The sequence below is a fragment of the Stenella coeruleoalba genome, assembly GCF_951394435.1.
Source record: "Stenella coeruleoalba genome assembly, chromosome: 10".
Lineage (NCBI taxonomy): Eukaryota > Metazoa > Chordata > Mammalia > Artiodactyla > Delphinidae > Stenella > Stenella coeruleoalba.
In genome coordinates, this window is record NC_137156.1 from 48,225,320 (window position 1) to 48,240,374 (window position 15,055).

At 36.5% G+C, this 15,055-nt stretch overlaps 1 protein-coding gene across 18 annotated transcripts in view; it reads right to left on the bottom strand.

The window, feature by feature from the left end:
* The window catches only part of NEK10 (NIMA related kinase 10), a 315,567-nt gene that overhangs the window by 226,634 nt on the left and 73,878 nt on the right, over positions 1-15,055 (bottom strand). For 15 of the 18 annotated variants that reach the window (XM_079933110.1, XM_079933115.1, XM_079933109.1 and 12 more), the window contains 3 exons: positions 11,113-11,158; positions 8,800-8,921; positions 8,554-8,656 (listed from right to left, as the gene is read on the bottom strand). In XM_079933110.1, coding sequence (XP_079789236.1) covers positions 8,554-8,656; positions 8,800-8,921; positions 11,113-11,158 — 271 coding nt within the window. Of the gene's footprint in view, positions 1-607; positions 706-8,553; positions 8,657-8,799; positions 8,922-11,112; positions 11,159-15,055 lie in introns of those variants that run through there. The other 3 variants (XM_079933106.1, XM_079933107.1, XM_079933108.1) reach the window with 2 other exon arrangements.

Sequence of the window (15,055 nt, forward strand, 5' to 3'; positions counted from 1 at the left end):
CCTTCTACCCACCCCCACATGTCTAGCATACAATGGCATTTGATGAGCATTTGAGCCTTTGATAAATGTTCCATTGACTTGAGTATGCCCTTGTTATTACCAGTAGCAACAGCCACATGTCATTGGAGAAACATCTAGAAATATGCACGGCCTGTTTGGTTGCAGGATGAACATGTGACCTCTTGAGTCATGCGCCAAAGCCCATGTCTGAAATCTATTACCTATAGCTTAATGAGTTTTGTTTTTTCCTTTTTCTTCCTTTTATATTTGGGAGCAGGGAAGAAAAGGGGGCATGCAGGTTTTACATTAAAATGTGTATTTGAAAAGCCAAGAAATGTGAAATGGTGGGTTCAGAGGCAAGTTCCCTTTCAGCAGATTCTCTCCTACTTGGCAGCAGGCAGCTGGCAGCATTTAGGGCCAACTTTGGGCTTCACCTGGTGTGCCCCTGAGTCAGGGTCTGCTCCCTTGTGTGGCCTCCAAGTCTGTAAATATACTCGGGGGCGAGATCTGGGCATGTTTCATGGCCCAAATCATTGAAAAATCCAATCTTTTAAATGTAAACATATTTAGACATTAAATTAGATACCATTTGTAAAACTACACATACCCAAATATGTTATTACTTTCTTCTGCCTCATGAAGGCAAACTCCACTTGCTATATAAATAATTGCAAACCAAGCTCAATCTTAAATCATCTCATTCACCTACATTGAGAAAAAAGAGGAGAAGAAGGCAATTTTAGTTTTTCTACAACTCTTTTTTCTGGTCATATTTTCAATATATTTTGTCTCATGCATCTTAAACATCACTTGGTAATTCTGTGCTTCTTTTCTGGGAGTAAATAAACCTAGCAAAAGAAAAGAGAAAAATAAAATACGACACAGTTGTCCCTCTTTTGAGATATGCTTTCACGTGTGTACCACGGCCCATTTTTATAGGCTTTATGAATTGCAACTTTATTTAAACCTCTCAAATTATGGGAATTTTATACATTTCGTTTCAAATTAATGCCGTAAGATTTTAATTTAACGATAACCCTTCTTAGAAACAAGAGTGTCTAATGTCCATATTTATATCAATAGTGATAAACACTGAAAAACATATTTCATCACTATATTTTATTTTAAATATTTTTAAATAGTGATGTCAGTTCTCTATGGATTATCTTCATAGTCATAAAATCATTTTATACTCATTGAAAATAATGGCAGCCCATTCATGTCCTGCAAATAATTACTTTAGTGGAGAGAAACTGAACTAGGATAAAATTCTGTTCTGAGATTTATCACTGCTTCTTTATTTGAAACTAGAAAAATGTTGCCTCACTTAAAGCTAAAAAGTCTAAAAAATTGAAAATAATTTTTAAATTAATAACACTTAAGTATAAGCCTAATAAATAGTAATAAGAATAAGGTTAGGCAGACTTGCAATGAGGGGCAGGACAAAGAAAAAAAATTAAGGTTTTATTATTTTTGTAAAACAAAGTAACTTTTTCTAGGGAATCCTTTACAATTTGAGTGTGAGTAAAGTATAAGTATATTTATTAAAGTTATAGAGCAAACAAGGGAAGTGGGGTATTTTGTTAAGTTCAATGTGTGGACTTAATAATGACTTATGTGTTTATCTCTTCTAGCTCTCAAAACCTTGCTAAAGTGAAGGGAAAGGAATTTTCCTTGAAAAGATACCCACAGGGACAATGAGATGTGACAACAGAGGATGATATATTCCAATGAAGTTTTGGAAGATGGGAAGTAGAGGAAGGATGGTACACAGCAGGCGTCCTAACCCATGTGCCTGAGAATAGAAAGGCCAAAAGGGTGCTGCCCAAGGCAGAAGTGAAGTACAAATCAAGTCCCCAGGAATTAAAGTCAAGTCCCCAGGTCCTGTCCCATACTCACACATGGTGCTACCAGTAAATTGAGTTCTCTTTGTCACTAGAAGAAAAATAGACATTTTGCAAAGAAGCTGAACCAGAAAAGCACCAAGCAGAGTGAGGCTGAACTCATGGGCATTCAGTGAAAATCTATCAACTGAACGTTGCTCCCTGAGACCTCTTCATCCACACTGCTCCCAGAATGACAGCAGACAGAAGAACATCATCTCAGGCAAGATATTGGGAGTGCATTATCTGGAAAAAGTTTAAGCAATGACATTGGGGGTCTCCTAAGGAAATTTTTCACTGTGCTCTAAAGTCCACCAGATGACACCCTTAACTGGAACACACAGCCTTTTTAATATGTTTCTCATAAGTATTAAGGGCCAGCTTAGATCAACAGACATTTGAGGAAAATCTCCAACAGGAAATAGAGAGCACATGAACCAGGGAAAAAAAAAACCAAAGATGGATCCAAAAGATACAGAAACAATTCAGGGTGTGGAAGAGAAAAGTCTATATTATACTGAGAGAGAATAAAATCAAGATTCCATGAAAATGGAATAAGGAACAAGATGAAATTTGAGGGGATTAAAAATATATTAATCAAAATTAAATATTCAATATAATCACTAGAAAATAAAGTTATAGAAATAACTATAAAGTACAAAGAGCTGAAAACTAAGAGAACAATTATTTTAAAAATTAGACTACAGCAAGTCCCCGACATACAAATGAGTCCTGTTCTGAAGTGCATTCATAAGTCCAATTTGTTCGTAAGTCCCACAAAGTTAGCCTAGGTACCCAACTAACACAATTGACTATATAGTACTGTACTGTAATAGGTTTATAATACTTTTCACACAAATAATACATAAAAAACAAACACAAAAAATAAAGGAAACATTTTTAATCTTACAGTACAGTACCTTGAAAAGTGCAGTACAACAGCTGGCATATAGGGGCTGGCACCAAGTGACCAGGCAAGAAGAGATACTGACTGGAGGAGGGAGAGGAGGTGGGAGATGGTAGAGCTGAAGGGTCATCAGCAATAAGAGATGGAGGGCAAGCTGCAATTTTACTCACACCTGACATTGGTGGAATGCACGTTCACATCTTTGAAAGTTCACAACTTGAAGGTTCGTACGTAAGGGACTTATGTATTTAGAATATACAACATCTAAGAATAATAGGAATTCTAGAAGAGGAAACACAGAAAGCAGATGGAAGAAAAGTAGTGAAAAAACAGTGTGGGAAAATTTCCCAGGAGTGAAGTTTTAAGTCTCCAGATTGAAGAGCAGACCTAGTTTCAGACACACTGAATGAAAAGAGACCCACCCAAAGCAGTGGATAAAGTGAGCATCCTAAAAGTTTCCAGAGACATAAAACAACTCATGTATCAAGCAACAGGAATTAGAATACCATTGGATTTTCTAACAGCAAAATGGGATACTAGAAGACTGGAGTAATGCCTTCAAAATTTGGAAGGATAATCATGTTCTTCTGAGAAGATTACACCTAGCCAAACTAACAACCAAATATGAGGGTCCCTCAAAAATATTTTGTGACATATAAGCATCTAAAAATTAAAACTTCCAGTGGTGTTGGGAAAACTGGACAGCCACATGCAAAAGAATGAAACTGGACTGCTATCTTATACCATACACAAAAGTTAAGTCAAAATGGATTAAAGACTTGAATGTAAGACCCAAAACCATAAAACTCCTAGAAGAAAACGTAGGCTCCTTGACATTGATCTTGGCAATGATTTTTAGAATTGACACCCAAAGCAAAGCAACTAAAGCAAAAATACACAAGTGGGACTTCATCAAACTAAAAACCTTCTGCACAGGAAAGAAAACCATTAACAAAATAAAAAGGCAAGCTACTGAATGGGAGAAAAGATTTGCAAATCACATCCAATACAGGGTCAATGCTGAAAATATATAAAGAACTCATACAACTCTGTAGCAAAAACAAAAAAATCCCAAAAACAGTCTGATTGAAAAATGGGCAGATCTGAATAGATATTTTCCCAAAGAAGACATACGATGGCCAACAGGTACATGATAAGATGTTCAATATTCCTAATCATCAAGGAAATACGAATCACAACCACATGAGATATATCACTTCACACCTGTTAGAATGGCTATCATCAAAAAGGCAAAAAAAAAAAAAAACAAGCATTGGTGAGGATGTGAAGGAAAGGGAACCCTTGTGCACTGTTGGTAGGAATGTAAATTCGTGCAACCACCTTGGAAAACCTATGGAGGTTCCTAAAAATATTAACAATAAAACTATCATAGATCTAGCAATTCCACTTCTGGGTATTTATCCAAAGAAAACAAAAATATTAATTTGAAAAGAGTTAATTGCAGCATTACTTAAAATAGCCAAGATATGGAAGCAACCTAAGAGCTATCATAAATGAGTGAATAAAGAAAATGTATGTGTATATATGTATCTATATCTACATATATTTACTCATATGTATATATGCATTATACACATACATATATATACATGTATACACATACATACCTACATATATGATTCAGCCATAAAAAAGAATGAAATCTTGCCACTTGCAGTAACATGGATGGACCCTGAAGGCATTATACTAAGTGAAATAAGTCAAAGACATACTGCATAATCTCACTTATATGTGGACGGTAAAAACCAAACAAACAACCCCCCCAAAAAAAACATGGAGGCACTTCTCACACACTCCAGTTGTGGCAGCCCTATTCCTCCCTGGCCTGAGTGAGCAAGTGTGCTCCAATCAGCTGCTGCTTTCATTCTCTCTTGCCTGGGCAGGGAACAGATGCCTGAGGGCAGCCCACATGCAGAGGTGAGGCCAAAACCAAAGCTGAGCCCCAGGGGCGGTGCGAATAAGGAAGAGGAATGGAAATCTCTCTGTGCAGCTGCACAAGCTGTGGATTAAATCCCCATGATCAGCTTGGTAAACCCTTTGTCTATGGAATATCTAAGGGACAACGAGTGCTCCCACAACTGAGACCAGTCTAGCTCTAGCAGCTGTGGACTTTGGGGGCAAGTACACATAGGAGTCGGGCCAAGTCAGAGGCTGAGCTGGCCCCACAGTGCCCATAGTGGGTCCAGAGACCTACCTAGAGGTATTGGAAGGCCTCCTGGGGAGGTGGGGTTGGCTGTGGCTCATGGTGGGGGCAAGGACACTAACAGCTGAGGCCCCAGGAAAATATTATTATTACTGTTATTTTTTGTTTTGTTCTGTTGTTGTTATTGTTTTTATTTATTTTTTCTTTTCTTTATAAACATTTTTAATATATTTTTTATTTTTCTACTTTTACTTTACTTTTTGTTATTTTGTGTTTTTTCTTGTTTTTGTTTTGTTTTTAGATATAAACATTTTTGATCATTTTTGTGTGTTTTACATTTTCTTTGCTTTTTTTTTTTAGTTTGCTTTCTGCTTTTGTTTTGCTTTTTGTTTTTGTTAGTTTTGTTTTTATTGTTCGTTTTCACTTTGGGGTTGTTTTGTTTGTTTGTTTGTTTTCTTGATTTTAGTTTTCTCTTTTTTTTCCTCTTTGTTTTTATCATTTGTCTTGTGTTTTGTTTGTCTGTCTTCTTTTCCTTTTTTTTTCCTTCTTCTTTTTTTTTTTTGCGGTACGCGGGCCTCTCACTGTTGTGGCCTCTCCCGTTGCGGACCACAGGCTCTGGACGCGCAAGCTCAGCAGCCATAGCTCACGGGCCCAGCCGCTCTGCGGCATGTGGGATCTTCCCGGACTGGGGCACGAACCCGTGTCCCCTGCATCAGCAGGCGTACTCTCAACCACTGCGCCACCAGGGAAGCCCTCCTTTTTTTTTTTTTTTTTTTGCTGTGCCACTTGCCCTGTGGGGTCTTTGTTCCCTGGCCATGGGTCAGGCCTGAGCCTCTGGGGTGGGAGTCCAGGACACTGGAGCACCAGAGAATTCCAGGCCCCACGGAATATTAATTAACATGAGCTCTCCTGGAGGTCTCCATCTAGATACCAAGACCCAGCTCCACCCAACTGCTTGCAGGCTCCAGTGTATACAAATATCAAATCATTATGCTGTTCACCTGAAAATAATATAATGTTATATGTCACTTATACCTCAAAAATTTCTAAATAAGAAAATTTTTTAAAGTAAAAATTATAACTTCCAAAGCACTTTTTCCTCGGAAAGTACTAGAAGATACACTTTGGCAAAATAGGGGAGTTAGAAAAGAAAGAGAAAGAGACAAGATGTAGGAAATAGAGACTCTGATCAGAAAAGGAGCATGGGAATTCCCTGGTGGTCTAGTGGTTAGGATTTGGTGCTTTCACTGCGGTAGCCCAGGTTCAATCCCTGGTCAGGGAACTGAGATTCCACAAGCCACAGTGTGGCCAAATTAAAAAAAAAAAAAAGGAGCATGAAAGTTCCAGGACAATGGCTGTGCAGCAGACCTAAAGTCAAACCCGGTCTACATTACAGCAAAGAGGTGTAGGAAATGGGTGTCCAGGAAAAAAAAAACTGAGAGTAACTGTCATGTTTGACCATGTGGAAATAGTACAGAGAGGGCTTTTATAATCCTTTTAGAAGATTTGTGAAGAAGAAATAAAAGGTACACAGAAAACTAGGAAAATAAACAGGAAGGCAATTATTAACTCTAGAAAAAACAAAAGGTCTATAAGGAAGGAGAGGTAATCAACATTGAACAATAATTATACAGTAGTAATAATGTAAATACTGAATGCTGATTTAACCCCAAATTGTGCTATAAGTGTATTGCAGGATGGCAGATGGGGACAAAGAAAAAATAAGAAAATTGAATCTTCAACTATCACAATGGAAAGCCAGATACTAGAAGAAAGAGCTAAAAAGACTGAAAAGTGATTGTTTTAGGGAAATGGAACTGGGGGTTGCAAAGAGGTAGGCTTTTCTTTATAAGATTTTTAGCACTATTTTATTTTGTAAACCATTTTTATGTGTGCTACTGGTTAAAGAAAATAAATATAAAAATTACTTAAAATAAGTTTAGAAAGAAAATAAATCAGGCTACTACAATAAAAGATTAATCTCAATGTATTTAAATGTAACCAAAGGAAATGACTGCAGCTAATCTTAGTAAGAAAATGGAATGTGGGGTTGGCTATTACTCAGAAAATATGACCTGAATAGTCATCTTAGAAGGATTAAACAAATCTATTTAATACTATTTAAAATTATATATACTGTTTGCTATGAAATTCAAATACACAATTTATAATAATCCTTATTAACTTATAAATTAAAATATCTACAAGCATATAAATAGTATTAAGGAAACACAAGTGTAATTTATAAAAAGTAAAAAGCTTATGATGAACAAAATTATGATTAACTTCTAATGATTAAGCAAATGTGTATCTGAGATGAAGAGTCACAATTATTTGGTCTCATCTCACATTTCACAAAGCACTGGCTTGAAATATTTCCAAGTAACTTTGCATTGAAGGTTATCAATAAAACTTCTGTTTTAGGATATTTTTTATTTTTTAAACTGATATAACATGTTCTACTCTAAAAAATCTGGACAGTGAATCTAATCGTTGTTACTGAGCATGTGGTTATGGGTAAATGTGTACATTTGGAATTGCCTTCATGAGGAATCAGATTCTTCCAAAACTAAGAGACTCAGCTTTAAAATGTTGTCAAATGTCTTTCACATCAATAAAATTTAGGGCAGTGGCCTCCAAAGCTGGGTGCCTAAGGCAATCCACTGGTGGGTGGGGGTGGGGTGAAAAATATCAACACCCCTATTTTGAATTTTAATGTACCCCTTTATAGTTTATTTCTGTTGACTGTATGTACTATAGAATAATTATACAGTGATATGTGTACAGAATTCATAAATAAGCATACATATTGATATACTGGAGTGTATTATCAAAAGAATTTACTAATGGAATTTCATGATCACAAATATTTGCAGACCACTGATTTAGAGATGTCTCCCTACTTACAGTTGGCAAACCATTAATAGTCCATGGGAGTAACTTAAGTGTTCGTGAGTGAAGAGGGCAGGAGAAAGCTAATATATCGCTCTAAGCTAAAAAGTTCATTTTAACTTATGATTAAGAATTAGACAACTTACCTGCTACAGTTGAAAATATTGTGATAAAAAGTGAAAATGTTGAAGTATACAAATGGCTGGATTTTTTACAGCCCTTGATATGTACATTTGTTACCCATATGTCACAGACTATATTAAAATAGTCCAACAATGTGCTCATGTGGTGGTTCTAAAAGGCTTTGTTGATGAAGAAGTGTTCTACAGAAAGGAAAAAAACCTAGAAACCATTGATTTAGGAATTAAATGCCCAAGCAACCTAAGAGTATTTTATTCTCTCATATAGGCAAAATACAAATCAGTCATCAAGAACTACACTAGTCACTGTCCAATACAGTATCCACTAGTCACATAGGGATATTTAAATTAAATAAATTTGATATAATTTAAAATTCATATCCTCAGGCACATAGGCTATCAGACACGTTTCAAGTGCCTGATAGCCACATGTGGCCAGTGGCTGCCATACCAGACAGTGCAGACAGAGAACACGCCATTCAGTGCAGAAAGTTCTATCGAACAACTCTGCCCTAGAATAATATTCAGAGACTCTCAAGTTGAAAATTTTCAGATTTTTATACTTACTAACTGTTACTCTGTCCTTATCCCCCAACATAATGTTGTTTGGCGTCAGGTCTCTATGGATGATCCTCTTCTCCTTGTGTAAGTACCGAAGAGCTAGGCACAGCTTCAAACAGCAAAGAACAAACAAATGTTATTTCCCCTATATATACAGATAAGACAGCCACTCATGATCACTACACACAATTCTAGGAAATCAGCTCAGAAGTTTACTGTTTCATAGAAAAAGTTAATGAAGATAAAAGATACCTGTATAAATATTTTCCATAGTCTCTCTTCAGCAAAATGATGTTGTTTTTCCTTCAAAGAACTGAAATGTTCTCCAAGAGGGGCCCCTTCTATAAGCTCCATAACTATATACAACCTATCATCTATATAAAAAACAAGAAAAGGTAATAGAAATAAATTCAATATAGACATTTTGAAAAAACTTATGAATTAGAATCCAAGTTTCCCAATGGGTGTTCAGGGCACAACACAAAAGAGTTAGAGACATGGACCCAATCAGCTCTGGAGGGGCTGGGGGCGAGGGGGTCTTGGGGACAATCGGAGCCCAGCAACAGTCTCTTTCAGCTACAGGCAACCTCCTAGCATAAGTTTACGCTGGCAAACTTTATCATTTTCTATGTACACCAGGATGTGGAAGGGTTGAGAGGCACCAAAGAGAGCAAGTAAATGATCCCAAATCATGGAGGATTCCCTGAAGAACAGGTAAACCCAGCTTTCCTTTCAATGGTCTAAAATTTACCTTTAAATCAAGCCAGACATTCAGACATTAAACTGCACTGTTCTTCAGTCTCGTAGATTTACCTTACAGTATTTTACAATGAAATCATACCGTGGTTTAGCAATGACCCCACTGGATATACCACCCATGATGGAAATTTCTGTGATGCCAGCTCAAGAGCTGAGAAAGCTGGCCTCCTCCAGATTTCAGCTCATGGATCCCAGGAACCTCACATAACTGACTGGGTTTGTCTCTTTGCTTTGGATGCCAAGAAACAAGTAAATTCTACTTTCTCCTCCAAAGTCAATATGTAACTATTAACAACAGTATGTGATATGTATCTTTTGTAATGTTTTGGATGTATGTAAAATATGTATATATACAACATTTACAGAAATGAAGCCACACCATGCATATTCTGCAACTTATACCTTTTTCATTCAACATTCTTATATGTTCGTCAGTACACACAGACCCACGCCATTCTTTCTGTTGGTTACATAGTATTCCACAATACAGATGTATCATAATTTATTTAATCATTCTCCTAAAGATTGACATTTATATTGTTTCCAATTCTTCATAATCCCAAGAAATATTTACTGTATGTACTAATCTTGCCCCTAACATTAATTTTCTCACCTTTTATTTCCTTTTATCATGATTTCTTAATCTATTTTATCTTATGCTTTTTTTTTTTTTTTTCGGTATGCGGGCCTCTCACTGTTGTGGCCTCTCCCGTTGCGGAGCACAGGCTCCGGACGCGCAGGCTCAGCGGCCATGGCCCACGGGCCCAGCCGCTCCGCGGCATGTGGGATCTTCCCGGATTGGGGCACGAACCCGTGTCCCCTGCATCGGCAGGCGGACTCTCAACCACTGCGCCACGAAGGAAGCCCTATCTTATGTATTTTTAAGCCACTGCCAATTCTTTTTGGGAGAAGTCAGGTTATTTTGTTTTTAAATTAAGACAAGTTATGTCACTTCAGTACAAGTCAGAAGCTAGTCTAGATCTCTTTATGATGGGATATGCACTAAATTATGGGAAATTATTCTAATATCAAGAACAAATGGCCAAGGGGGCAGGATGTACTGAGGAGTTTCAGCACTGAGTTCCTCTGAGTCAACCAGAGGAAGGGAGATGGGTAAAATCATAACATGGCAAAGTACACAACAGGTTTGCATAACAATAGCACTGATAAAGAGGCAGCAAGGAAGCCCCTTTAAAGGAGATTTATTTTGAAATTTCACAGGTGAAGCATATAAGGTCTATTAATATGTATATTACTTCAGTCAAATGTCCTATTTTTTTTAAAACAAGTGACTGAGTTTGGTTTCACCTCAAGATTTGATTCCATATTCCATCATCCCAATGATGACGCAGAATCAGTCAGGGCTCTATCGCCACCTTGTGGCAATTACCTGAACTTGAAGAAAAAGAAATCTCAAAAAATCTAGATCCTATTTATTTGGCGGGTGGAAAATGTCATTTTTTCTAAAAGATGACAAAAAAATGTCATTCTTTCTTAAAGAAGCTACCAACCTTTAGTTTTCTTTTCTCCTGATCCTACTATGGGCTTTTTGTATATGAAAATAGCAATAATTATTATTTTGGTTTGTTCATGCAGTCTTACATATAGGGATCTAAGAATTTTATAAGTATCTTTTGATCATTGATTATCAGTGTCTCACTGATCAAGAAATGCCATCCAAGGTCATACAGACAACAAAAAAGGTAGAGAAAATAGTCGACTAAGCTTATTTTGTAACATTCTAAAATAAAAATATGTAAGTAACATAGATACATTATTAGAAATATCATGGAAACTCACACTTACTTTCCAGAAATGTTTTGTAATAGCGTACAACATTGGGATGATAAAGCTATAAGAAAATAAATAACAAACATTATACTACTTCAAAATATAAACTTGTTTTCACAGACAATTTAGTTGGATTTCATACTTGAAAACAACAAAGAAATCATCATATTTATATTTATAAAACAAAGCATTTCAAGATATCATCTAATTTTTCAGGATTCTTTTTATTTGCTGCTCACAAAACTGTTCTGAAAATAGCAATCTCCCATATAGCCTTACCAAATAGAATTGAAAACTGATTGTGCTTTATCACCTAATTTAACTAAATTAGAGGACTGTAGAACTGGAAGCTATCTTAAGAATTAATTTAACACTTCCTGTTCCAACATCACACACAGACTGCATAAAGGAGAAAACTGAAATGAAACAATTAATTTTGAACACATATACCTATGCTCTTAACCTCCCCCTGCCACTTAAATGTTTATATACACTGTGTCTATTTACACGACTGGTGTCTTTCTATGCTCTCCAAAATTATTAGTTTGAAACTGAAATAACCTAGGAGTTATTAACTCCATTAAAATAACAGTAATAATTGCCAAGGACTCCATCCTTGAACAAAATTAGGTCAGGCTCCTCAGAGTCCTCCTCTGGACCAGGCCTCCTCCTTGGCCTGCCTGATTTCAGCAAGAATCCTGCTAAGCCAGTTTAGTGAGCATCTCTGCCCTCTGGATATCCAATCAAGTTCCTCATCCCCCCATCTTTGTTACCTAATCAAGTTTTTCTTCCCCCAACTTGATAACTAACCAAATTCCTCTTAGTAACTTTCCATCCTTTGACCCCCCTAGCCCTGCCTTTTGGTTGTAAATCCCCAGCCATCCCTGTTGTGTTCAGAGTTGAATTCAATCTCTCTCCTCTACTCTAATAGTTGGACTTCTATTGCAGTGGTCCTGAATAAGGTCTTCCTTGCCATCTAAAAGTTCTTATCACAAGGAAGAAATGTGTAACTACATGTGGTAGATGTTAACTGGATTTACTATGGTGATCATGTCACAATACATACAAATACTGAATCATCATGTTGTACACCTGAAACTAATATGCAGTCATATGTCAATTATACCTCAACAAAAAGTGTCCAGGCACCAAAGAGAGCAACAATTTCTCTTTGGCATAGTTTACCTCAGAATGTAACATGGAAATTCTATTTTTTTTTTGATGGAATTTCTTTAATAGATGTATTCCTATTCAGATTATCTTATTTCTCCTTGTATGAGTTCTGGTAGTTTGTGTGTTTTAAGAAATTGATCCTTTTCTCCTACATGGTCAAATCTGTGGCTATAGAGTTTTATGCAGTATTTTTTTTTTTTTTACCCTTTTAATGTTCATGTGATCAGTAAGGATGACCCCTCTTTCATTTCTGATATTGGTAATCTGTGTCTGTCTTTCTTTTTTTTCCAAGATTAGTCGAGCTAGACATTTATCAACTTTACTGGTCTTTTAAAGAATAAACTTTTAATATTGTTGATTTTTTATATGGAATTCTTGTTTTTTATTTCATTAATTTCTGTTTTACTTTTATTTCTTCTGCTTGTTTAAGGCTTGAATTGCTCTTTTTTCTTTAAGACGGAAACTTAGAATAAGGAGCTTAGATATTTCTGTCTTTTAATACATACATTTAATATTTTATATATATATATATTTATATGTATATGTATCTTTCTAAACAGTGCTTTCATTGCAGCCCACAGATTTTTATAAGTTGTATTTTCATTTAGTTCAAAAAAATTTCCAATTTATATGAGACTTTTTCTTTGAGCAATGTGTTATTTTGTAGTGTGTTTTTTTTTTTTACATTGTTATTGGAGTATAATTGCTTTACAATGGTGTGTTAGTTTCTGCTTTATAACAAAGTGAATCAGTTATACATATACATATACATATTTTCCCATATCTCTTCCCTCTTGCATCTCCCTCCCTCCCACCCTCCCTATCCCACCCCTCCAGGCAGTCACAAAGCACCAAGCTGATCTCCCTGTGCTATGCAGCTGCTTCCCACTAGCTATCTACCTTATGTTTGGTAGTGTATATATGTCCATGCCACTCTCTCGCTTTGTCACAGCTTACCCTTCCCCCTCCCCATATCCTCAAGTCCATTCTCTAGTAGGTCTGTGTCTTTATTCCTGTCTTACCCCTAGGTTCTTCATGACATTTTTTTTTCTTAAATTCCATATATATGTGTTAGCATACGGTATTTGTCTTTCTCTTTCTGACTTACTTCACTCTGTATGACAGACTCTAGGTCTATCCACCTCATTACAAATAGCTCAATTTCATTTCTTTTTATGGCTGAGTAATATTCCATTGTATATATGTGCCACATCTTCTAATAACATAATAATAACATAATACTTTTCTACAAGAATACTAAATTTTTGTGGTTGTTTATTTACAATTTGAGTTTCTAAGTAAACTGAAATTTGTTTTATCTCAGAATAGTCACTGGTACATCATAAATGGCTTGCATCTCTTTCTGGCCTTTCTTCTTGCCTTCTTTTGAAGGAGAGTCTACTGGTTGTCCACCAAAAATCTGCTCTCACACTCCTCCACTCCATCGACTTGTAGCAGGATGTGCTTCTCCATCACAGATCACACCTCTCAGTCTCTCTCACAGCCTCAAGGGGCTCATCCCTGAGTTCTCCCCAGTGGAGTGTGAGGGGAATCCTGTGTCTGAACCCAAAACGCCGGGTGCACCAGCAGATATAAATGTGCCTTGGCAGGTGCAATGGGAGAGGAAGAGTGGGCATCCCTGTGTGACCTCATGGAGCAGAGCACCACACCCTGGACTCACAGGAAGACAAAACCCATTGCACGGTGAGACCTCTCCTTCAAGCCCATGCACTTTGGGGCTTCTTTGTTACTGCAGCTTAATTTTAATATTAACAAATACACTCTCCCTTTCTAGTCCCATTTCTCTCACTTCTGTCTGCCATTACCTCCTCCTTTTTGACCTCAATTTACTGTCCTTTCATTGGTTTAAGCCCGTGGTGCAAGCACAGTTCTACAATTTTGAGCTCCCTCAAAGTTCAAGCAGAGGTCTCTTATATGGCCCCACCCTGACACTTTCTTTTCTTAGAAAATATACTAAAACCAATAGTCTACCTCATCAACTAGCAAATGGCCAGCAGATTTTAAACAATATGGAACTAGGTAAGCAATAGAACCATATTCTAGACCTAGCTCACTGGCCAGGACTACATCCAGATTTGGGTTCAAATGAAGATATTAGACCAGCCTAGGGCAAAAGCCATGCTCTAGCCTTGTGCTATGAAACAGCACACCACCCAAGGCTAGAGTGTTGGAATATGAGCAAACACTAACTTTTCAAAATCTAATCTCTTTGTACATAAAAGTCAACTATAAAACAACCTATTAATGATATTTACTGTAAATTATAAATTGGAGTGGAACTAGAGATTTCAATGAATAAAGATCTTCATATTTATGGTTATGTCCTAGCACAGATGCTATGCAAATTTAACTATTTGAAAACAAAGAGCCATGAACTGATAGGTCTCCCCAGGAGTTACAGACAAACAGTATTCATAATGAATGTATAAATAAAGAAAGTTGAAAAAAAACCAATGTGTTCTTTGATCACAAAAAGAATTCCCATTTCTCTCTGACACGTTTATTCTTTTTCCTGAAACAAACCTTCATAATGATACATGAGTTGTGAACATTATGTTAGAATGTTTTGCTTCTGTCAATAAATAATAACCCATCTTGAAAATTCACATTTTAGATTACATAAGCCATATCTGAGGAACGTTAACAACTTGGTTCCATTTGACAAAAGTCAGGGAAGTCTTAGTCATATTCTTATGCATGTAACAAAGTAACCAAATATTCTACAATATAATAAGAAGGAAACGAATATGCTTTCTCATATATA